At 38.5% G+C, this 24,950-nt stretch overlaps 1 protein-coding gene across 6 annotated transcripts in view; it reads left to right on the forward strand.

Annotated features, from left to right (window-relative positions):
* Mme (membrane metalloendopeptidase) overlaps positions 1-24,950 on the forward strand; it is an 88,962-nt gene that overhangs the window by 44,655 nt on the left and 19,357 nt on the right. For all 6 annotated transcript variants that reach the window (XM_055596741.1, XM_055596746.1, XM_055596742.1 and 3 more), the window contains exons 10-17: positions 975-1,076; positions 2,544-2,680; positions 2,790-2,883; positions 4,186-4,314; positions 5,083-5,181; positions 6,164-6,244; positions 7,627-7,730; positions 16,557-16,615. In XM_055596741.1, coding sequence (XP_055452716.1) covers positions 975-1,076; positions 2,544-2,680; positions 2,790-2,883; positions 4,186-4,314; positions 5,083-5,181; positions 6,164-6,244; positions 7,627-7,730; positions 16,557-16,615 — 805 coding nt within the window. The remainder of the gene's footprint in view (positions 1-974; positions 1,077-2,543; positions 2,681-2,789; positions 2,884-4,185; positions 4,315-5,082; positions 5,182-6,163; positions 6,245-7,626; positions 7,731-16,556; positions 16,616-24,950) is intronic.

The following is a 24,950-nucleotide window of genomic DNA, read 5'->3' on the forward strand; positions in this document are numbered from 1 at the left end:
TCCAGAGAACCAGATTTTATCATTCCTGTGTCCTCCGGCTGTCTTCTTGTTGGCCAGCCGTGGCTCTGCAATGGTCACTCTACATTGCCTCTGATGTATTTGATCCTGTATTAGGCTTCCTCCTGCCTTAGGCTCTGAGGTTGGCTTAGGGTCATAGTCATTTTGGTATCACTCACTTTTACCTAACAGCGTACATGTTGCCTTGTTTGAAGAATGTATTCAGTATTCATTGTCTTCATCAGTGAGTAGATAAGTTACCCACAGGGGCACTGAAGGCATTGTCACACAGTAACCATTTTTCACCTTTCTCTTTGCGTCTTCCCACATAAAATAGCTTTTATTCATCCCAAACGCAAACCGAGGGGTTGCTGTCATAATGTCATCTTTTAGATTCAGTGAACAAAATTAACTTGGATGCAACTGAATGTAGGTCATTACTCAGAAGGAAGGGTAGTCACAAAAGTAGGAAGTGTGGCTGTTCTTCTTAGCCACTTTGCAACCTATATTTCTGCTATAAACTAAGAATTTGCTGTGCCAACTGCCATGAATTATTGTAAAAACTTTTGTGTCTCCCTCCCCCATGGCTTAATTTTAGCTAGGATACTGATTTAGAAAGTAAGGGCAGGAGCCAGTATTTGAGAAATAAATTGGAGAAGACTATGTGTGTGTGTGTGTGTGTGTGTGTGTGTGTGTGTGTGTATTAAAGTTATAATATGAAACAGCTGCAGACCCAACTGAATTAACTATTAGCCACAAATATTACTTATGTGGCTTGGACAGTTTCCAAAAAGTAAAAAGATTTTTGAAAAGTTTAAGCTTGATGATCTGGTTAAGTAATGTTAATTATTATGTAATATATGTAAAGTGGTAAATTTTGAACCCATGTCAAATTATCTTATATTTATTCTGTACTTTATTTTCCATCATATATGACTATATTTTTCTAAAACAACAATCAAACATTAAATCTATAGGCTACAACTAAACCTGAAGACCGAAATGATCCAATGCTGCTTTATAACAAAATGACAATGGCCGAGCTCCAAAATAACTTTTCTCTAGAGATCAATGGGAAGGTAAGTAGGAAGTTTTCAAGTTTAATATGCCCTTTTCCTGTTTCATTACATTACATTTTATTTATTAAAATAAAATTACTTCAAAATGCATTTCAGTGACACCATTTGACTTCATGAGAAGTCCTGAGGCAGGCGGAACTTTAAAATTGCTATTTCTGTATGTAAACAAGAAACTTTTAAGGGAAATTTACAAGATTTTAGACACCTTAGCAGAAAAGGGTTCGAAAAAGGCACAGACTTTTCTGAGATCCCATTACATTGTCATTCTATGGGGCCATCCATCAAGAAGACACTTTCTTTTTAATTCTTAAAACAGCATAATTTACTCTTAGAACTTTTCATGTCCATCTGTTGGGGTGTTCAGAACCAAAATTACAAACAGAATCAGGAAGTGAGAAAAAAATCTGTTTTAGAGTCTACTAATAAACAAGACTTGCTTGGTTTTTGTTTAACTGATTTCAAACATTGTCCTTTGTGCTTGTGTGTGTGTGTGTGTGCGTGTGTATTTATGTGTGTGTGTCTATGTGTGTGTGTGTGTGTGAATAGTAGTAGTTGGTCTATGTGATTGGGACATAAAGCCATGTTTATAGAATTATGTTACAATTCCGGCAGTCAGCATTCTCTTTGTACGAACTATAACATGAAACTGATTCTGATTCCTTTTTTAGTGAGTTTGTCACTTCTTCCATACACTTGTTGATATAATGTCTTAAATAAATATGTTTTGAAAGACTGGTCTGAAGCACCAAAGGAAAGCCAATGTACTAGCCTGACACCTTCTGCACCGGTGAAAGACCTCTGTGTACACAGATGAGAATCTAATATACTGAGGCTCTCAGACACTCAATTCCCGTGTAAGAAAAAATAGAAAAGATCCCATCTTTTAGAAATTCTCAACTTGGCTACTGCAGCTTAAGACTTGTATGCTTATCTGTAGAACTGAGGTGAATAGCTCGAGGCACATTCCTTTGTCTGGCTCCATGGCCCCTCTGTAATGTTCTGTTCACTCTGCTCAGATGCACTGCTGTGTCTGAATGAATTGGTTATTAATCTCCTCTTTTAAAAGATAGTTTGTATAAACTTGCATTTTCATAAACCAAGGAAGCTTTATTTTTTAAGTTGTATTTTTTTCTTCTTCTTTTTTTTTAAAAAAAATATTTCTTAGAGGAAAAGATGACAACGAGCCTAATTTCTAATTTTGTACTCTGTATGCCCAAGAGACTTGTTTTTGCTTTTAAATGGTTGGTTTAATTCTACTATCTAAATAATCATCCTGCAGAACTAATATTTATTCAAAAACAATTGACTGAAACAATTGACCAAAAACAAATCTCAAATACAAACTCATATATTAACCATTCCTGATACAGCTGACACCCTTTAGTGTGCGAACTTCTAACCATAATTCTGGTAACCAAGGAGAGAAAGCCATAATTACTAAATGTCTTATGCCTGCTTTTTCCCCAGCCATTCAGCTGGTCAAATTTCACAAATGAAATCATGTCAACTGTGAATATTAATATTCAAAATGAGGAAGAAGTGGTTGTTTACGCTCCAGAATATTTAACCAAACTTAAGCCTATTCTTACCAAATATTCTCCCAGGTAGGTATGTCAGTGTACCCACGTTCTCAAAGTTTACATTTCATGTCAGTCTTTAGAAGCTTTACAGCCTCATCTTTTTTGTTGCTGGGTGGTGGGTTTTTTTATACAGAGATCTTCAAAATTTAATGTCCTGGAGGTTCATAATGGATCTTGTAAGCAGCCTCAGCCGAAACTACAAGGAGTCCAGAAATGCTTTCCGCAAGGTGAAGACAAAATCTCTCTTTTCTTAAGACTTAAGCGATAAAGAGATACATGGTTATAATGCTTGCCATGTAAATGCTAGAATGTGCTGATCGTCCCCAAGAGACAAAATGCCCAGACTTGGTTATTTTGCACATGTGTAGGAAGAGGTCACTGCTCCTGGACCTTGTCATTCTTATGCTGGTCTGTCATGGCATCATGAGCTTGTAGCCTGGTAAAGTTAACGTTGGATGTCCGAAAGACTGCTGCATTTATTTGTTGTTGCCAGTGTGTTAAAATCCACTGCAGAGGCACCTTTCTCAGTTGATTTGATTTTCAGGTGCACATAGCACACTGACATATACAAAAGCAGATTTCTTTGTCATACATTCAGTAGGGGGTAAACCAACCTGATCTAGAAAGCCAAAGCCTTTTCTTAGGCTGTATGTACAGTATCTAAACAAACATTTCAGTCCTGGTGTAAAGAATGTGGGCAGTAGAAACTGAGGAAGGAAAACCATAATATACCGGTTGGTGTCCTGGCAAAGAACAACTGCTTGAAAGTTCCAGTTTCTCCACTACAAATAAAATAAACAAATTTTAATGCAAACCTGGCATGTGGCTCAATTGTGAGCATGACTGAGTATCATTTTTTAACAAACCAGTAAGCAAACAAGACAGTGAGCGTGGTAGCTCAGACCTGTAGTACCAGCACCTGAGTGGTGGAGCAGATCAGGACAGTATCTTTCTCAGCTACATAGTGAAGCTCAGGCTAGTCTGAGCCATGTGAGACTTTGTCTTAAATAAAGAAATAAGCACTGCAAAACACAAAGCTATTTCAGTCAATTGCCTTTACCCAAGCCAAACCCCTTATTGATACTAAAATTTGTAGATACACAGTCTTCCTAAAGCACCTGAGCTTCACTTAAAACATTAAAAGGAGAAATGAGTTTTCTTATGTGTCAGATTTCCTTTCCGCTCCTTTATTGAACATTTCTTGACGTTTATGTTTGTATAGTGGGTACAATGTTGTATTTTCTCTCCCAAAGCTTTCCTGAAGGTTATTAACTTGTAATAGCTAAAAGTTCTACTGGGACATGCCTCTGAAAAGATACCTTGTTTGCACAAGCCCATTTTTTTCTGAGTAAACAGTCCAGTCAGATTACTTTTTATTGTAGCTTAGGGACAACTACTCTGTGAAGAGAAGCAATGAGCACTGCAGGAACTTCAGCCAGACATAAAGACTAGTCTTACAAGCTGCATGTTCTTACGGTTCAGCAGCCCTCACTCCTGGTCAGATGCCATTTTCCTTTTCTGTTTTATAGGCCCTTTACGGCACTACCTCAGAAACAGCAACGTGGAGACGGTGTGCTAACTATGTTAACGGGAATATGGAGAATGCTGTGGGGCGGCTTTATGTGGAAGCAGCGTTTGCTGGAGAGAGCAAACACTTGGTAATGCTTCAACACAGCACATCAGCATCTGAGCAGCACCGCAGCAGTTCGTCTGTTTGATCAGAAGTTATAATTGCTCACAATCTTGCTTAATCATAGTGTGAATCGTAGTGCATATACCATTGTTCTCAACAGATTTCACATTGTAGCTCCTAAGAGCCTAGTTATGTCTCTGCCTTCATGTTTAATTGAAAGTACTTATCTGCTTCCCAGAAGTAGTGACTTTAATGTTCACAGTCATGTATTAGACTTACAAAGTTGTCCCTTATCTAACTGACCATTTTCTTAAATACCAAAAGAGTAAGCCACAGTTTATTTGAGGCCTGAGAAAGGGATCCTATTTTCTAATTGATACTGAAATTAAGACAATGGAGCTTAATGGCATAGTAAAACAACTTCTTGAAATGCTACTTCTTGCTTAATCGAACCACTGGTGACAGTGACAGCTAATGCCCTCTTCTTTTCAAAGGGTATCAAGAAGCAGGACATTCAGGAGATGGCTTTAGCTTTGTGTATGTAATAAGGTCTCTTTAATTGGGAATTTCTGGTAATAGCAGTATTGCTTTAAAAATATAATGATCCCGCATGCCCACTTGCATCCATTTGTTTGGTGTCACAATTCATCTGTAAATTTACATTTCTTAGCATACTATTGCATCTATAAAGGCAGCATGTAACTCTCTGTTTTAAAAACTGTAACAAAGAATGAACCCATGGACTGTATTTCTGTATCAGACTATTAATAAGCTACCATCCTTTTGCTTTGAGGTTGAAGATTTGATTGCACAGATCCGGGAAGTTTTTATTAATACTTTAGATGACCTCACCTGGATGGATGCTGAGACGAAAAAGAAAGCCGAAGAGAAGGTAAAGACCAGTCAGGGCCATCAAAGAAAATCTACATGTAGGAAAAAGTTAACTGTAAAGAATATTTTGGAAAAAATATAATAAAAATTTGCATAGAAGCTCAGTTATTAAATGCTTGCCTTGTAAGCAGGAGGGCCTGAGTTAAACCTGAGTTTAATCTCAAAATCCTATGTTGAAATAAAGAAAAAGAAAAGGAAAGTAGGTGTGGTGGCACACACCTGGAGTTCCAGTGCTGGGAAGCTGGAGACAGGTCTATGCTTGAAGCTTACTAGCCAGTCAGCCAACTCGGTGAGTTCCAGGACAGCCAGAAACTCAGCCTCAGAGAAGGATGGTGAAACAGTAAACAGAAATAAGAAATGAAATAATTATAATAAATACAGTTAAAATAATGACATAGGACTAATTACATCACTGGGCAAATATGAGGTAGATACCAAAGAGACCTACTTCCCACTCCTGCAGTTAATGTCATTCATTTGACCTGAGGAGAGCTGCACTGACTGTGGGGAACAAGAGGAACATAAAAACTGGAGGATTCAGTGTTTGGGGGGTATTAATGCAAAGCTCATGGAGCCCTCTTCTGTTTTCTCAGCTGAACCAGTGGAGTGGAAAGATAATTATATCCTGCAAGATTGGGAGCATTAAATGTTATCCGTTCTATAAAACTGAAAAGTTCTGAGAGGAAAAAAATCATAAAAAAACATTTACACATGGAGCAATGGCTTTTGTCAGTTTCCATGGGAAAGCTGCAGCCTGGAAGGATGGGCATGGTATTAGGGGCTAAACTCCAAGCCTGTTTTTATTTTTCTAGCTAAAGCAAAGAGCCATTGCAAAGAACAGTGGTTGAGGCTGTCAGGTGCTCCATTTGTAAATAGCATATCGGGCTATTTAATTGCTAGTTGTGGATATGTGACGTTTGTATTTGAAGGCTGCGGTTATGGAGATAATTGTATCTGGTCTTTCAATGTTGTAATTTTCACAGGCCTTGGCAATTAAAGAAAGGATTGGCTATCCTGATGACATCATTTCAAATGATAACAAACTAAATAATGAGTATCTTGAGGTAAGTCTCAACAGCGATACGTGTGGCTGGTGGCAAGGTCGCGGTAGCTTGGGAATACCAGACAATGTAAAATAGCCTAAAACCAGAAACCCCACTGATGCTATCTAAAACCCTGAACACTGACACCCAAACTGTGTTTAATTTAACCTTTTCTGTTATTGTACTAGACTGTATTTGTTTTCTCTCTCTAAAAAAAAAAAAAAAAAAATCGTATCCTTTACAGAAGTGGTTCTGAACCTGTGGGTCACAACTCCTTTGGCAAACTTCAGTCTCCAAAAACATTTACATTACTGTTCATCACAGCTGCAAAATTACAGCTATGAAGTAGCAACAACAACAACAAAAAGTTATGGTTGTGGATCGCAGCCCTAGGAAGGCAGAGAACCACTACTTTAGAGCATCAGGCATAGACATCTAAGTGATGAGTGACAGGCTGCCCACAGTTCTTCACAATGGCTTACACAGGCGACAGAAGTCAAAAAGCCTTCTGCTTGCTAATTATTATCCCTGAGGGCACAGCACATGATGCTGGATCTATTAAAATCCAAACAGAACCGAGAACCAAAACGCTTTTGCTCTCCTGGTGGTGTAATTGTTAGAAGAGGCAACATTGGTTAAGGTGGCTCAGTACCTGCGATCAGACTTGACTGAGATGCTCGTTGTTCTGTGACCACCACCATGACACACACCCTGGCCACAGCAGGTGACACGCCCCCAGTCTGAGATGACAGTGATGGGTGCTGATCCACTAAACAGTAGCACACGTGGAGGTTTACACACCAAAATGCTTGCACGTCCTTTTCCGTTTTCACAAGAAATTAGCCTTCTTGGTTGTTTTTTGGTTTTTGTTTTGTTTTGTTTTTTTGTTTTATTTGTTTCTACAAGAGCGGGTGGCCTGAGAGGAGAGACAGAATCAAAGCTAAACACCTGCCGCCCAAATTTCAGCTCTGTTACTCTTTTACATCTCAGCAAATGACCAAAAATATGTTCACCTCGCGTTCTTACTTTAAAATGCTGATCTCGGCTTTCAGGTTACAAGATTATCAGAAAGATCAAATAACTGTAATATATATTTGAAATACTAAGAGCAGTGCCAAGAGCAGCGAGTACTAGGTAACAGGGTGTGGCTACAAGCACTTGTGTTAAGGAGAATGATATCAGTATCATGAGGCTGGCCTGACCTTTGGTTTCATTTGATTGCTTATAAAAGAATACACTGAAAGCGGGATTCAGCTAGAACAGGACTGACCTACAACATGTAACAAGGCTAATTAATAAAGCACCCTTTTAATGCTGTTTCTTAACTGTATTAACTTGTTTTCTGGCAAAACTCTGGTGATGCTGGCATTAATATCTCCCCTCAAATTTTCTACACAATGCAGTTGAACTACAAGGAAGATGAATACTTTGAGAACATAATTCAAAACTTGAAATTCAGCCAAAGCAAGCAGTTGAAGAAGCTCCGAGAAAAGGTGGACAAAGATGAGTGCGTATAGTCTATTTTATAATTGTTCATTCTGGAGCGAGCTTTCTCACTTGCTCAAGTTCCCTGACAGCTGCAATACCTCCTTCCCTTAGGAAGCACTGAGAACATCTAATGGTGCTATATTAACAACCTTCAAATCAAAGCCTCTCTTCACTAAGGCATCCTCACACTCAGCTTCACCTCTTGAGTGGCTTCTTACGTTGTCACCATCTCTAACTTTTTTGTGGACAAAGGTTCTCTAAAACATCTTGGCTTAATGTAACTCAGCCCTTTAAGCCTGTGCTTTGGCCTTACTCTGTATCCAGAATATTCTTCTGCTCTTAGTCCCTACTCTTTCTATTAGTCCAGCGTTCCACAAGCCCACCCCCTTCTTTGATTATTTCATGTGACACTGCCTTTAACCCTGCAGAGGCTACACAGGAGATGCCAGGAATCATTCTGAACAATAGTCTTTGGATATTGCTAACCACTGCATGCTAGTTCCATCAGAACTTCATACTGGCTATTAGTTTTGACCTTTGTTTTTCAGCTTCATAGATAATACTCAGAACATTGACCTGCATATTCACTGAGCTCTCAAACCCACAGAGCTGCTGAGGTTGATCTTCTTTCAAGGCCTTTAGCCCTGTAAAACTGGAACCGTTCTCAGTACCTAAGACTAAGGGCAGCTACAAATAAAATTAGTCAGTTACTGAAAGCTAAATGTCCCACCTTCATTTGAGTATTGACTAACAGTGTGCTTCATTCATTTTCTCTGTAACTACTATTCTAGAAAAATGACTAGTCTACTTGTCACTGAGTTCTGGGAAAATAAAAGGCAAACAACAGCAGAAGGTAGATGATATGCACAACAGGAGCTGAATGATACAACAACACATTCCACAGGAAAGAAAAAACTATGCTAGGAAAGCACCAAAGATATATTTTAAAAAGCTTACTATACAACATGTGTGCCTCAGTAGGATTTTTTTGAATCATTTCCAAAAATTGTGACAACCACAGTTTCAATGCAACTTCCAAGGTCTTTGCCATTAAGTGCCAGCCTTTTTTTTTTTTTTTTTTTTTTTTCCTCTGCAATCTTTTCCTCAGCACTGAATGCAAAGGTTCAAAAATCTGACTGGAATCACATGGGTAACATTTAAACAAAAATACTGGTGCCCCAGCTCTGTGATGCCCCAGCTTAGTGGTGGCCCAGCTCAGTGGCGGCCCAGCTCAGTGGTGCCCCAATTCATTGGTCCCCCAGCTCTGGGATGACCCAGCTCAGTGGTGCCCCAACTCATTGGTGGCCCAGCTCAGTGGTGGCCCAGCTCAGTGGTGACCCAGCTCAGTGGTGGCCCAGATCAGTGCTCATAGATCATGATGCATTTGCCTGAGACTGGAGCCCAGGTACTGGAGTTCTTCCTCCAATACGATCCTCTGAAGTAATCTTCTTTTATAGCATTCTTCTTCCATATTTACCTTTTTAAATAGATGTTTCCCAATGTGATGCCTTTAATTTTGTGAAATTTATTTTTGTATTTAAGATCACCAGAAATACTCTTGACTGTAATTGCATTAAATAGGGCTAATACTATGAGTTTAGTACTGTAATATTTGGGTTTCCCCCCATGAAAGTTTCTGACTTGTTTAATAGGGAAAAAAAACTGTTGCTGTGTTGTCTTTTTCCTTGTTTCATGTATCCCAGGTTCAAGTCCTCACTGACCTTCACAAAGACAAGTCTATAACTTCCACTTTGTTCATGTATCCTGAAGTCATATTTCATACTCAGATCCTCATTCCCAAAGACTTGTAGGAGGAATATATATTCACACCCATATGGAAAGAATGAGGTTGTGAGTACAGGCTATTGTCAAGTCATGTTATAAGATACTTTAAAGAAACGTTTAGTTATTAAAATTTCAAGTTACTAACTAGCTTAAATAAATTATTTAACGAACTAGTAATTCCTCGGTAATTTTTCCCACACCATGTGTGCCCAGTGCACACATGCATATAATTCTTGAAGTTCTACCATCCTTATTACATATGAGTACTTGAATCTGTCCCAAGTCCATCTCCTGAGCTCCACATTCAATATCGAGATGATTAGCAAGCATGTCTGTGTAGCTCGCTCAACCACACACTGAGCAACATTTCCCACTTAGGCAAACATTAATCCTGTTCCTTGTATTCACCTACTTTCTAAGAGTTTCCCTCCTGTCCCCACCCGGGCAGAAACCAAGGCTTCATCTTGATCGCTCTGGATGGATCTATTTCATCTACAATGCTAATTCAAGTCTTTACCCAAAGAACAGGACTACATCTACTTGCTGCTAGTTAAATATCGTATAGCAATGTGTAAACAGCTCTTTTTAATCAACGTCACTTTAAGTCCTTAACACATTTTTCTGTTGTTTTCATCACACACTTATTTCCAATTATCCCACGTTTTCACTTCATCCTCACACTGCTATCCCCCAGGGTCTCCATGATACAGCTTGAATCATGCTCTTTCCGGATAAAAACTTTTTCTGTGATTCCTGTTACAACGGATCAGAAAATATGAACCTTCAAAAAGATCCAAAGTTCTTACATCTCCCAGTAGCTCTCCATAACTCCTTCGTAGTCATCCAGACTCCCACCTCAGTCCAAAACTCCAGCTGTACGCCATGTTTCCAAACCACCCCTCAGCCCTTCTCTCACTGCTTCTGAACTTGTAGCATCCTTTTAATTTTTTAGGTTTTTTGTTTGTTTGTTTGTTTGTTTGTTTTATTTTTTTGAGACAGGGTTTCTGTATGTAGACATGGCTGTCCTAGAGGTTGCTATGTGGCCCAGGCTGGCCTCAACTTCCTGAGATCTCCCTGCCTCTGCCTTCCAAGTGCTGTGCATAAAAGTGTGCTCTGTCACACCTAGCATGTAGCATCCCTTTCTTCCCTTGTTCATCAAACATGGCTTGATTCAAGTGTTGTCTCTTTATTCATTGTACCCTGGCTGCTTTCTTTTCACGCCTATAGAAGGGTACCTTGCAAATTTCAGTCAAAGCACCAGTACAGCTCTGTGTTGTCCAAGAAACTGACTTGTGTAGGAAGAAGAAAAACATCAATCCATTGAATGTGGACCCTTCAGACATGTCGATAGAGTGTGCACATGCAATAGCCAATACGTAATGTTGATAAAGTTAACTCAGCGGATAGAATAAAAATGCTTCCATCTCTGCATTTTATCCCAACAGCTGGTGAGGCTATACATCACTATGGTTGATTTCTGTTAAATTATTTTTAAAAATTAATCTAAAGGAATGTGCCTTTGATATGTCCAAGTTAATCATTTGGCTGTAGAGCCTCCCTTTGCCCTTGTGAACTGTTCATACCTGCAGTAAACAGGGATTTGAATAATTATAAAACTTCATATGGTTTCTGGATACCTACGTATTTTTTTAACCCTGAACATGATGCCTCCTGAGGGTTTGGTGCAATTGCAGAGGGATTTCAAATATGTCCAGCTCAGAGAAAAATAGCACTGAATGGGGAGTATAAGTGTGGGCAAGATAACTTAATAACACATCTAAAATCATTTACTTCTACTGACACGATTATTCACTTAGCGATAATAGAACAAACATAAACCTCTAGGCCTAGGGGCTGTGCGTTCATGAATGACAAAACAATAAGATTTTCCTATGAAGTTTTTAGATTTGATACTGACTTTTTAAAAATCCAGTTGCTAAATCATTCTTTGAGAACAACAGCTAGGAGTTAAATTAATAATGAGTTGAACAGAGTATCACAACAACAACAAAAGACAATACTCACTGACTCACTGCATGCCTTCCTTACTTCATGCCCTCTGGGTTTTCTGATTGGGATAACCAGATGATGATTGGCTGAAATCAGTAGAATCCTGGAGGTCACAACATAGGATCAAGATGTCCTATAATTCCATTTAGCTGGGGAAAACCTCTCAGAAGGTTCTGGTACTTTTGTTGGATATAATCTCGTGGGAGGACCCTGCTCAGACTGGATACCACTCAAGCTGTCACAGCACTCTGTGGCCACAACATGGCAATGCTCTTCACCCTCTCAGATCACGGAGAGCTGAGTCAGCCTTCGGTGTGTGGAACACCCATTGATGGGCCCAAATATTTGGTGAGAGCCCATCATGTTCCCAGCATTGTGCTAAGTCCTAGTGGTTCAAGATAAAAAATAAAACATGGGCTGTCATTATTTGTGTGAATCTACCTTCTAATGGGCTCAGAAGAAAATGCTTTCATGCATGTTAGGTAAGCATGCACAGTTACGTGAAATAGAAGAGGTTCTGGATTCTTCCCTAGGACCTCAGGATTACGTAATATCAGGAAAAGTGGGTTCTTCCAATTCAGTATCATGACATTGTCCTCAGATGATTTCAGTCACCAACTGTACCTTAATTGTGGTCACTACTCAAATACAGTGCTCACAGAAGACCTTTAGTTCTTCTGCATTTTTGTTTAGGGCTTAAAGAACTATGTCAGTAGAATCAGGGTAAGATGGTAGGGGGCTAGGAGGTTGCAGAAACTAGGCAGTCCTAAATTTCGATTACTGCTACTTATTTATTAGCTCTGTAAAGTTAGTCTTTGAGCTCTGTCTTTGGTTTTGCTGTTGTTGTTTTTTTACTTTTTCCTAAATTGGGTTAATAATATCCAATTTTGCCTTGATAAGGGAGGTTATAAGGTGGGAGAGAAACACAAAAGGTCCTTTTTTATATTGACAAAAAAAGACATTATTCACTCTACTGAAATGTGTGTATCATGTGGATCAGCAGTTTGGTGGTAGAATTTGATAGGAAGGCAAGTAGACCCTGTTTTCTTTTCACTTAAATATACTTTCCCCATTTACATCACTTACAGTGTACATGCATTAGGACAAAATATTTAGTAACTATGCAGTGACTCTGTTTCCATACCTGCAGACTGAAGCTACTGTCTATACTGTCAGGAGGATCTGAAAGATCAATAAGAGCATGTAGGAAGCATTTGAGAAAAAAAAAATAATGAGTGTAAAAGATTTTAATGATTTGCGATTCCAGGAGAATTCTCCTTTCACCCAGGAATACTTGAAGAAGACACCAAAAAAAAAAAAAAATCTATTTATTGTACTGCTGATTTCAAAGGAGTCGCTCTCAGAATAGATGCTAAGAATTGAACGCTTATTATATCCTTAGAATATCCAAGGAGAAGGATATTAATTGTCTTGTTCTTTATTTTAAGCTTTAAAGTTATTCAGAGTGGCTGAAAAGAGGTTTATTCTAAGTGTTTTTACAGTCGACTAGGTTCTCTTTGTCTTAAGGGCTGTTGAATTTTGATGTCCATGTCTACTCTCTTGCCTGCCTTAAAGTCTGTGCCCCTTCCTTTCATCACCACCTAGCTTCCTCGGGGTAGAGAGAGCTGTAAGGCAGACATCTGGCTCCTCTTTCAAGAGTATTTTAGTTATACCTCCAACTCATACAGTGAGTCTGTCTTTGAGCACCACGTTGATAATTCAAAAAGAAATTAGGCAAAACAGCATTTCAGAAATTAAAATTAAGTAATACTAATTATATAAAAATAAATTTCTTAGTTACCTACTTTCTCCATTCCTACTCTGCCTTCCAACCATACAGCCTGTGCTTACACATACCCAAACCATTGGAGGCAGGAAGGAAAACGATAACAGAGTGTTTTGCTTCTTCTCCCAGGCCTAGTATTGCATTTAAGCGGCTGCTAGGGTCTGTCCTGCACACTTGAGTTAGCATACAATCACCGTTACTTTAGAGCACTAGTGCTTGCATTTGTTTCTGGTTTTGTTTTTCTTTGCTATGTGCACTTTATCTTTCATGTGCTACTGTCATGGTCAGAATTTTCTGAGTTTTAAATATATATTTTAAAGAAGCATCTCCGTTTATATAGATGAATTGAAATCAAAGAGACTTACAATTTTTGTACAGTACTATTAAATTTGAAAAATATTTTATTTGCCTTGTTAATTTTTCTTTTCCATTGACATGAGTTAGTTTATGACTGACCCCAAGTATCAGACACTGAGTTTCTTTCTGTTATCATTACCCTAACTTAAGATGTAACAATTGTTATAATTATATTACTTTAAGTTCTGACTGTGACCTGGGACAAAATGCTCTGGGCTTTTCAGTCTGTATGATTCTCCAGAGTGGACTAAGGACACATCATTAAAGATTTTGAGAGGAACAAAAGCAAAGTACTACACACTAATGCCCTCCACCATAATTCTAGTTTTATGGGAGTGCCCTATGATCATAAATAGCCACCTATTTTCTAGAAGATATAATTCACAGTAGACATTTTAATATGTAAAACTCTCCCTCTTGGAGAGTTACAAACATTAATCAAAATGCACTTAAACTCCTTAAAGTAATGGATCAGAAGGGTAGAAAGGTACTAAAATAAAAGAGATGGCATTTATTATTGCAAAAGCAGTAAACCTACATAGGCAAAATTGTATGGAGTCCGTCTTTTCATGTCTGTGTCTTTTAGTCATATATTTGAAGTGTAGTGCTTGAAGCATTAACTTAGTATATCTGCCCCCCACCAACAACAACAGCACCCTGCTTCGGTATAACATTTTATCTTAACACAATTCAAATAGCCACTTTTTCTACTTTACTATCAGGACTTTTGGCTACTTTCATAGCCAAATAATTTACAATAATTATTTGCAGTTACTCACAAAATACACTGCTGTTGCCACCAACTCAGAATTCACAATTAAGAGAGTAACTCCAAAGCACTGAGAAATTTTGATGAATGTCTTTGGTAACAAAATTTTAAAAATCGCAAACTGTTTACTTACAAGTTTTGTTACCACATTTGCTTTGAAACTGTTGAGAATACACAAGGAATATTTCTTAAATCATACAATAATGTTTTCTTAGAATTGCCTGAGTGCATCATTCATGCCAACCCTTTCACCAAAGCTCCAAAGAACTTCACTTGAATCCAAGTCATCGTACCTGTGTGAACCTATGCAAATGTGGTCTGAATACATCACTCTTCCTTACCTCCATTTTGTCCATACAGACATCTTTGTTTTATTTTCTTTGCTGATTTGTTTCCCTAAATGAGAGCCACCTGTCTGTGCAGTTCTGGTTTTCCATTCTAATCTAATATCCTGGGTTTACAAATACTCACCTTTCTTGTGAGTCATTACAAACTGTGTAGTAAGCAACTGACATTTAATTAAAATAATAAGATATATTCTTGTTATCATCAACCTGCAGGAAATGTTAAAATATTCATGACTCAGCTCTGATGAAGCTAGCAAAGACTGATATGTCAGCCCCATCCTGCTTAAAGTGTTTGCTCTATTAAAATAACAGCAATAACAAACTGACAAAAAACGCACAGAAACCATTCTTCACCATTTCCAGGCTCATTATTTCCCAAAAGAGAGGTCCTTGAAAGTATGAACTAGATTGTTGTAAAGTCATGCATCTTATGTAAAGTTTTAATCATGTTATTAAAAAAATTACAATTTTTCACTTGGTTGTTACTTATTGGTCTCTGCCAGTTATTATTTAGAGATTAAAAATAGTGCTTATACCTGACATCCTCAATAGTTATTGACATTACGACTAATATGTTGACTTTTTACTGCTTATGTGGCACAGCCGAGACTAGAGCGACCTCTGATACTGAGTTGTTGTACTACTGTGATTTGCTGCTGGAAGGATAATAATTGTTGTGATTGCTGTTGCCCTGCAGTAGGGCAACTAGTGAAGAACAAGACGATCCTCCATGACTGTGTTCAGTGTATGTCGGCATGCTAAGTAAGAGGTTATCTGAGATCAAGCAGTGTCCATTTTCAATGGACAGATAATGTATATTATTAAGATAGGAAGAGAACTTATGTTGCTCATAAGTGCTTAGTATCTGATGATTGACAAGCATCTTCTTAGTGTCTAAGCAGAAAGACATGAGAACAATAGCTCCTTTCAGCCCTTAAATTATCATGAGACCAGTTTTTGTACTCTATTTAATTTCTTATCCAGTCTTGTTTAACAATTATTAATGAGTTGCTTTCATTTCTACAACTAGCGTCTTCTATATTGAGGGCCTGTGTTTTATAAACTCTAAATTCTGTGGCAGAGCCTAATTCAAAAGGATGGACAGACAACTCAACTTAAACACCACCTGGATTTTACTCTACAGGCACACGAAAATATATCTTTCCTCAATTAGCTATAATGTTGCATTTTTATAAATATATTTTAAATATTTTTTTAATTTTTTTAAATCATATACGTGTGTGTGAGTATGTACATATGGGTGCAGGTGCCCTAAGAGGCCAGGGGTGTCAGAGCTTCTAGAATTTGGGTTATCGGCACTTGGGAGCTGCCTGATGTGGTTGCTGAAAAATGAACTCCGGTCCTCTGGAAGAGCAATTCCTACTAAATGCCGCACCATCTCTCCCAGAGTTGGGTTTTTAAAACAGGTTTTAAGATACCTAGGCTCCCAAAAAGGCTCATTGTGAACTAAAAATTGAAAATTTTAAAGCTACTTGAATCTGAAGTTTTACTAGCCTATATTTCAAATATTGTCAACTGTTCCAGAATTGTTGGAACAATTTAGTACCAAAGCATGAAGCTAAGAACATTTCAATATAATTTTAACCTACTACAGTTTCTGAAAAGATGTTCAAGAAATTGAACTATTTTCCAGTGAGTTTTAATTCCGGTATGCTAACATTAATTTGTTGATCACATTTCATACAGAAAGTTAACATTTATTTTTGTGGTTAAGCAGATTGAGTGAGGTAATGGAGTATCCTTTATAACAAGTTCATATGTCTTCCATAGGTGGATAAGTGGAGCAGCTGTAGTCAATGCATTTTACTCTTCAAGCAGAAATCAAATAGGTAAGGTATATTCCTAAATAATTCTTTGCTGTTTCCTAACTTTCTCAGTCCACCGTTTACTGTATGGCCAGTTTTTTATACCCCTCTAGAAATAAAGCCTATATTGAGTTACTGGTTCACTTCTTGAAATATGCGTATATACGTGTACCTCTTTTGATTGTAATGGGAAAGTTAAAATGAGTATATCACGCTAGGTAGTCGTTTCTTCAGTGACACCCAATCTATACCATAAACGGTTTATCTTATTCCTATGTATGGTTTTTTTTGTATATTTAAATAAAGGTGAAGTTTATTTACTTTTTTTTTTAATTTTATTTTTCTTTTTAGTTACATTTTGTTAACTCTGTGTCCCAGCTGTATCCCGTTCCCTCAATCCCTCCCCAACCCCACACTCCCTCCCTGGTCTCCTCCCTGCCCCTTTCCAAGTCCACTGATAGGGGAGGACCTCCTCCCCTTTCATCTGACCCTGTTTTATCAGGTATCTTCAGGGCTGGCTGCAAAGTCCTCCTCTGTGGCCTAACAGACTGCTCCTCCCCTGCGGGGGGGAGGGTGTCAAACAGCCTGCCCTTGAGATCCTGTTAGAAATAGTCCGTGTTCCCCTTACTTTGGAAAACTACTTGGTTACTGAGCTACCACAGGCCACATCCGAGCAGAAGTTCTAGGTTATATCCATAGATGGTCCTTGGTTGAGTGTCAGTCTCAGAAAAGACCCTGTGCCCAGATATATTTGGTCCTTGTAGAGCTCCTATCCTTTCCATATCATACTAACTTCCCTTCTTTCATATGATTCCCTGCACTCTGCCGAGGGTTTGGTTATGAGTCTTAGTGTCTGCTTTGAAACACTGCTAGAGTCTTTCAAATGCCTTTTGTGGTAGACTCCTGTCATAAGTTCAATGCACATCCCATTTGTCTTTCTAAATGAGGATTAATCACCTTCACCTGTGTCCACTTTCTTGATTATCTTCTTTAGGTGTGTAGATTTCATTATGTTAATCATGTCTTGTAGGTTTATATAAGCGAGTATATACCAAGTTTGTCTTTCTCCTTCTGGGATACTTCACTCAGAATGATCTTTTCTAGATCCTACCACTTGCCTGCAAATTTCATGATTTCCTCCTTTTTGATTGCTGAGTAGTATTCCATTGTGTAAAAATACCACAATTTCTGTATCCATTCCTCCGTTGATGGACATCTGGGTTGTTTCCAAATTCTGGCTATTACAAATAAAGCTGCTACGAACATGGTTGAACAAATGTCCTTGTTGTGTACTTGAGCAAATTTTGGGTATATACCTAGGAGTGGTATAGCTGGGTCTTGAGGTAGCACTACTCCTAGTTGTCTGAGAAAGCGCCAGATTGACTTCCAGAGTGGTTGAACCAGTTTACATTCCCACCAGCAATGGAGGAGGGTTCCCTTTTCTCCACAACCTCTCCAGCATGTGCTATCACTTGAGTTTTTCATCTTGGCCATTCTGATGGGTGTAAGGTGAAATCTCAGGGTCGTTTTGATTTGCATTTCCCTAATGGCTAATGAGGTTGAGCATTTCTTTAAGTGTTTCTCTGCCATTCGATGTTCCTCTTTCGAGAATTCTCTGTTTAGCTCTGTTCCCCATTTTTTAAGTGGATTACTTGGTTTGTTGCTTTTCTGCTTCTTTAGTTCTTTATATATACTTGATATTAGCCCTCTGTCAGATAAAGGGTTGGTGAAGATTCTTTCCCAATCTATAGGCTGTCTATTTGTTTTGATGACAGTGTCTTTTGCTTTACAGAAGCTTTTCAGTTTCATGAGGTCCCATTTATTGATTGTTGCTCTTAGAGCCTGTGCTGTTGGTATTCTGTTCAGGAAGTTGTCTCCTGTGCCAATGAGTTCTAGGCTGTTTCCCACTTTTTTTTCCAACTGATTTAGAGTATCTGGTTTTATGTTGAGGTCCTTGATCCACTTGGACTTTAGTTTTGTGCAGGGTGATAAATATGGATCTATTTTCATTTTTCTGCATGTAGACATCCAGTTGGTCCAGCACCATTTGTTGAAGATGCTGTCTTTTTTCCATTGAATGGATTTGGCTTCTTTGTCAAATATTGAGTATTCATAGGTGTGTGGGTTTATTTCTGGGTCTTCTATGCGATTCCATTGATCCTCCTTTCTGTTTCTATGCCAATACCATGCAGTTTTTATTACTGTTGCCCTGTAGTACAGCTTGAGATCGGGAATGGAGATACCTCTAGATGATCTGTTGTTGTACAGGATCATTTTGGAGATTCTGGGTGTTTTGTTTCTCCATATGAAGCTGAGAATCTTTTTTTCAAGGTCTGTAAAGAACTGAGTTGGTATTTTGATGGGAAAGTTCCTTTTAAGAATTATACTGACTCTTCGGCTTACATCAGCCCTTTAAAGTTTTTGGAGCTTCCAAGAGCCAACTCTTTGTAGACCCCATTCTCTTGGTAATTCACTAGCCTGGCTTTAGTGGAGATTCCTGTATTCTATGTCTCTATTCCAAAGTTTCCAAGAAATTCAGAAAGCTGAAAAACCCTTAGCAGCTTAGTCATCTTTAACTGTAAACTTCGCAAAGACTAGAGTCAGCTGAGAGGAAAGCCTCAACCAAATTGGGCCTGTAGCTCTGTCTTTAGGAGTTTGTCTCGGTTGTTCATTGATGTACGGGGCCAGTGTAAGAGACAGCAGCAGCTCCCTGGGCAGGAGATCCTGGCCTGTCACAGAAGCAAACTAAGCGTGAGTGTGAGTTAGCAAGCTGTCAGGCAGCATTCCTCCTGACTTCAGTCAGTGATCAGCTATAACCAAGAAATGTATGTAAATTCCTTCTTGCTCTACATTGCTTTTGGTCATGATGTTTGCCATAGCAACAAAAAGAAAAGTAGAAAAGTTGGATTTGACTTTACCACATGAAATTATGGTAAACTACTTTAGTCCAAATCCAAAAAAAAATAACTTTAGTTGCACTAATAGTAATATCGTAAAATATGACTAAAATGAACACATGCATGACTAATAAGATGAATAAATGAATAACTTCAGAAAGCACAGATATATCTTCTTTCTGGGTAAGCGTGGGCATATTTGAAATCTATTTTTCTTATCATATAAACGTCATATAAATGGATTCTTTTTTTTTTTTCAAAGAGTTTTACCCTGTTGACAGATACCCAAGAGATACTGATAGAATTTCACTGAAGCAGTAGAACAGGCCTCTCAACAGGGATTCCTTTATATTGAAGTGTTGCCCAGAATTAAGGAATGATAATCCCAGCATTATTTTAAACTATTCTTTTCATATCTCTAAGTCTGTTCTAAGCCTCACATTTTTTTGTAATCTGTTACAGTTTGAAATAGAAATTACTAAAATCTATCAAGATATTTATGATTACTTTTAAAAACAACCCTTAAATCATGTCTTTTTGATTTGAAGTTTATGTACACCTTCCCTTGTGCTTTTAAGCCTAAGAAGAGATTTATTAGGACATTACCTAAATTTACTTTCAGTATTTTTATAGATTATATTTTTAATTAAATTTTATTTTTAATATTAATTACACTTTATTTACTTTGTATCCCCTTCCCTCACTCCCTCCCAATCCCACCCTCCATCCCTCATCTCTTCCTATGCCCCTCTCCAAGTCTGCTGATAAGGGAGTTCCTCCTCCCCTTCCATCTGACCCTAGTCCATCAAGTCTCATCAGGACTGGATGCAATATCCTCCTCTGTTGTCTAGCAGGGCTGCTCCCCGCTCGGGGGGGTGGGGGGGAAGGGGGTTGTCAAAGAGCTGGCCACTGAGTTCATGTCAGAGACAGTCCCTCTTCCCCTTACTAGGGTACCCACTTGGATACTGAGCTGCCATGGGCTACATCTGAGCAGGGGTTCTAGGTTATATCTATGAATAGTCCTTGGTTGTAGTATCAGTCTCAGAAAAGACCCATGGGCCCAGATTTCTTGGTTCTGTTGCTCTCCTTGTGGAGCTCCTGTCCTCTCCAGGTCTTACTATCTCCCACTTATTTCATAAGATTCCCTGCACTCTGCCAAAGTTTGGTTATGAGTCTCAACATCTGCTTTGATACACTGCTGGGTAGAGTCTTTCAGACTCTGTGGTAGGCTTCTATACTGTTTCCTGTTTTCTCCTTCTTCCAATGTCCATCCTGTTTGTCTTTCTGAGTGGGGATTGCTCATATTACCCAGGGTCCTCTTTTGAAATAAAACTTTACCTGTAATTTAATTTGTTACATGGTATGAAAATGGATTGCATATGGCTTCTGAAAAAGTTATCTTTATGTGTCATGTAAATAATAAATAAGATGTATATCTAAGCAAAAATAATCAATTTTCTCAAAGTCTAGGCTGATATTTTCTGAAAAGAAAAAAGATTACTTCAACCAAATAAAATCTGTTTGATGATCAATTCCCCAGCATCTATATAATCAATCTTGGTGTAATGTATTGCTAAAAACATTCAGAAACTTTCCTCAGAATGCCTCTATCACAGGGGGTTCTTCACTTGGGAATCCGAAAAATAATAGATAGACATACAGACAGATGATAGACAGATGATAGATAGATAGATAGATAGATAGATAGATAGATAGATAGATAGATGATAGATACATAGATCGATGATAGATAGATAGATAGATAGATAGATAGATAGATAGATAGATAGATAGATGAGAGATAGAGAGATGATAGAGAGAGAGAGAGAGAGATGGATGGATGGATGGATGGATGGATGGATGGATGGATGGTAGATTTTCTGGAGGTTGAACTCAGGGCATTGCACATGGTAAGTATACACTCTACCACTGAGCTACATTTCCAGTTGCTCCCCCAAACCTCTTTTTACCACTCATCGTTCTGTCAGTGTGAGATCTATATCAGAACTCTACCAGCAGACTTGTTCTTCAGCATCAAGTGAGGCAGCTAGACCTTTATTTCTGCCTAGGGCGGAATGTAGCATAGCCTCATTTCAGTGAAGTACAGGAAAGACCTTGGACACTACCAGATTGCAGTACTGTTTCACACTCAGACTTTACCTGAAAGCATACTTGAGCCATTTGAAATTTCTTTTTTTATTTTTTTATTAATTATAGTTTATTCACTTTGCATCCCAGCTGTAGCCCCCTCCCTCATTCCCTCCCTCTCTCTTCTCCTCCCATGCCCCTCCCCCAGTCCACTGTTAGGGGAGGTTCTCCTCCCCTTCCATCTAACCTTAGCCTATCAGGTCTCATCAGGACTGGATGCATTGTCTTCCTCTATGGCCTGGTAAGGCTGCTCCCCCATGAGGGGGAGGTGATTATAAGGGCAGCCACTAAGTTCATGTCAGAGACAGCCCCTGTTCCCATTACTAGGGAACCCACTTGGTGACTGAGCTGCCAAGGGTTATATCTGTGCAACGGTTTTAGGTCCTCTCCTTGCTTGGTCCTTGGTTAGACTATCAGTCTCAGGAAAGACCCCTGTTCTCAGATTTTTTGGTTCTGTTGCTCTCCTTATAGAGGTCCCAGCAGGGTATTAAAGTAGATGCTCAGACACATGGCCAAACTTTAGGCAGAGTGCAGGGAATCTTATGTTTGAAATTTCTTAAAGTTGAGTTGCTTGAAACCTTGAAAAGGTCAGGGAGCAATTACTGAGATAAAAGTGCAGGCAGGAAGGAAGAAAACAAATAATCTTTTGTTTGTGTTTAACTACCTCTGGACAACTTTGGCCCAAAACAATGGTCCCTTTACACTAAATAAAGGCAATATAGTCCAAGAAAAAAAAATATTTGAGACACATTAGTGTATCTTACAGAAATTGCATTTAACAGGAACTTTTATTCTAAGAAGACAACTCAAAGGACTAGACAAGGGGTAGAGATTAGAGTCCAGGGGAGCAGGGAAGAATGATGTCACCCAGGGTGAGGAAGAGGGTGCTGTTTGGCTGACAAAGTTTCTTAGCAGGAGAAGACCAACGGCCATTGTTGCACTTTCTTTGACTGACCAGTTGGCAGCCGCGACAATATGCGAGTGACCTGACAGTGACAAGCAATACTGTGTTGTTTACTAGTCAAGCAGTAATCTTAATAGAGCAAATTCTCCTTAAAAAAAAAAAATGATCTGACCAAGTTAAAGGAGCTCATAACCTGCCAGGCTGAACCTGAAGACTGGTATTAATATGAGCCATAAAAATCCCATCCCTTATTTAAAGAATGACATCTAAGGCTGTAATTAAGTCAGCTGCATCTCTGTGGTTAATGTTTAGCCTTGACAGCACATTTCATAAGAACATTTTATGTAATGGGTGGGTTTTAATCAAAGTACATAGTGTGGGAGATAATGCTCAGTGTAAGTTAATAAAGCACTGCACATAATTTTTATACTTCAAGCTAAAAATAATCCCTTGGCACTGTTTAGCTCAAGCAGATACACTTGAGCTATGACTTCCACCAAAATTCTCCCAGGACAAAGGCTCAACTTTTATTATTTTGTCATTTGGAAGTGGTGGCAATGGCAATTTGCCAACATACTGAAGTGTCTGAAGAAAAGATTTGCTTGCGAATATTTTAAAGTCACCTTTGTAAATATCTAATATTTATCCTTGAAGCTCATGGAAGGATGGGTCATATTTATGCTGTTTTTTTTAAAAATATTTGCTGCTTTGTGTTAAGTAGCTCTTAAATTTCTCTTCTTTTCTGTGTGTGTTACTTAAGATCAAGGTCTTTCATTTATATTCTTGATATCCCATATAGGAAAGGCCCAGGGTTTTGCATGTAATATACACTCATAGTACAAATTCTTTATTGAGTCCAGAACATAGTGCTGGTGTTACCAAGTGAGTACTAGAATTCTAAAACACGAGAAGTAAAATTACTGAATTATAAGCATCCGTCTTGATTCATTTCTAAGGTCAGGGGTTAAATACCTCTGGACAACACTGGCCCAAAACAATGGTCCCTTTGCTCTAAATAGAGGCAATATATTCCAAGAAAAAAAATAATTGAAACAAATTAGCGTATTTTACAGACTGGACTATTCAGCAGGAATATTTATTCTAAGAGGAAAATGCCAAGGACTAGACAGGGGTGGTCATTAGGAACCAGAGTGCAGGGAAGGATGAGGTCATCCAGGGCGAGGAAGACAACGCTGTTTGGCTGCAGGGCAAAAGTCACCTCCCAGAGTTTCTTAGCAGGAGAGGAAGAATGAGCACTGCTGCACTTTAAGCTGGCTACAGGATAGGATAAAAGGGTAGATTAGATTAGGGTGGATTACAGGTGGGGCAGGAAGTGAGAACGTTTCTTAGGAAGTTAGTCATTCTTGACTTGAGCAACACATGTGAGGAAGATGCACTTCAGACCTCCCTGCAGAAGCAGCAGAATGTGCTTTCGGAAGGACATGCACCTCCGGTCCTTGCCTCCAGCGGTGTCAACTTTGTAGAGGAAAAGAGGCACCTAAGCTCAACAGAAGAGGTTCACATCAGGGCTTGCGTTCTGCTAGCACTATCACTTTTGCTAGGTGCCTTTAGAAAAAAAAAAAATAGTGGGCAAGAGACTGGTATCCAGAAAGGGGGAAATTGTTTGATGTTTGATATTGTCAAGTGGCTGTGAGGCGTAAAAATGGAGAAAGTTTTCAGCTTACTACGGATGTTGTGCCAAATGTGTAAAAGGTCCTCTTCACTTATCTACCACGCTTTTTACGTAGACAAATTTTATTCTTTGAGAATTTCACACCTAGTAAACTTTTTTTAAAAATATATATATTTGTTTATGAACGATTATTTATTCAGTCAACACTTATTTCTGAGTACTAGTTATGTTCCAAGCACTGTCTGATTTAGGGGTTCTAGAGCTAATGAGCTTAAAAACAAATGGGCCAAAGAGTACATATGTAAATGTGTTTATAAACAGATGATCTTGTAGAGCTGAGGTTTTGAGTTCCAGAATGGAATGAACAAATCAGATAAAGAAGGACTCCAACTATAAACAAGAAAATAAACAGAATTCAGACCAGTCATAGGAACCCTGATGAAAATAAAATAAGGTTAAATGACAGAAAGATTTGTCTGACTGAATGGTAGTTTATTTTAGATAGTATTGTGGACAGATATCATTTCAGAGATACCACTGAACACTATATGTATTCTTGAGAAGCTCTTCCTTCCAAATATTTATACAAGGGAAAGGGCTTCCTTAGTGTAGTGTATACTTTTTCTTTGCCCCAAACTCCTTACAGGGGAAAAAAAAATTCTTAAGAGAGATTGGCAGGTGAATTGTGATGAATAAATCATAGGTCATGTACAGCCCTGGCTCAGTCACTTTGCCAATATTAATAATAAATGACTGTGTTGGTTTCTATCACACAGG

The sequence above is a fragment of the Psammomys obesus genome, unplaced genomic scaffold (genome assembly GCF_907164565.1).
Source record: "Psammomys obesus unplaced genomic scaffold, mPsaObe1.curated_primary_1811, whole genome shotgun sequence".
Taxonomy (NCBI): domain Eukaryota; kingdom Metazoa; phylum Chordata; class Mammalia; order Rodentia; family Muridae; genus Psammomys; species Psammomys obesus.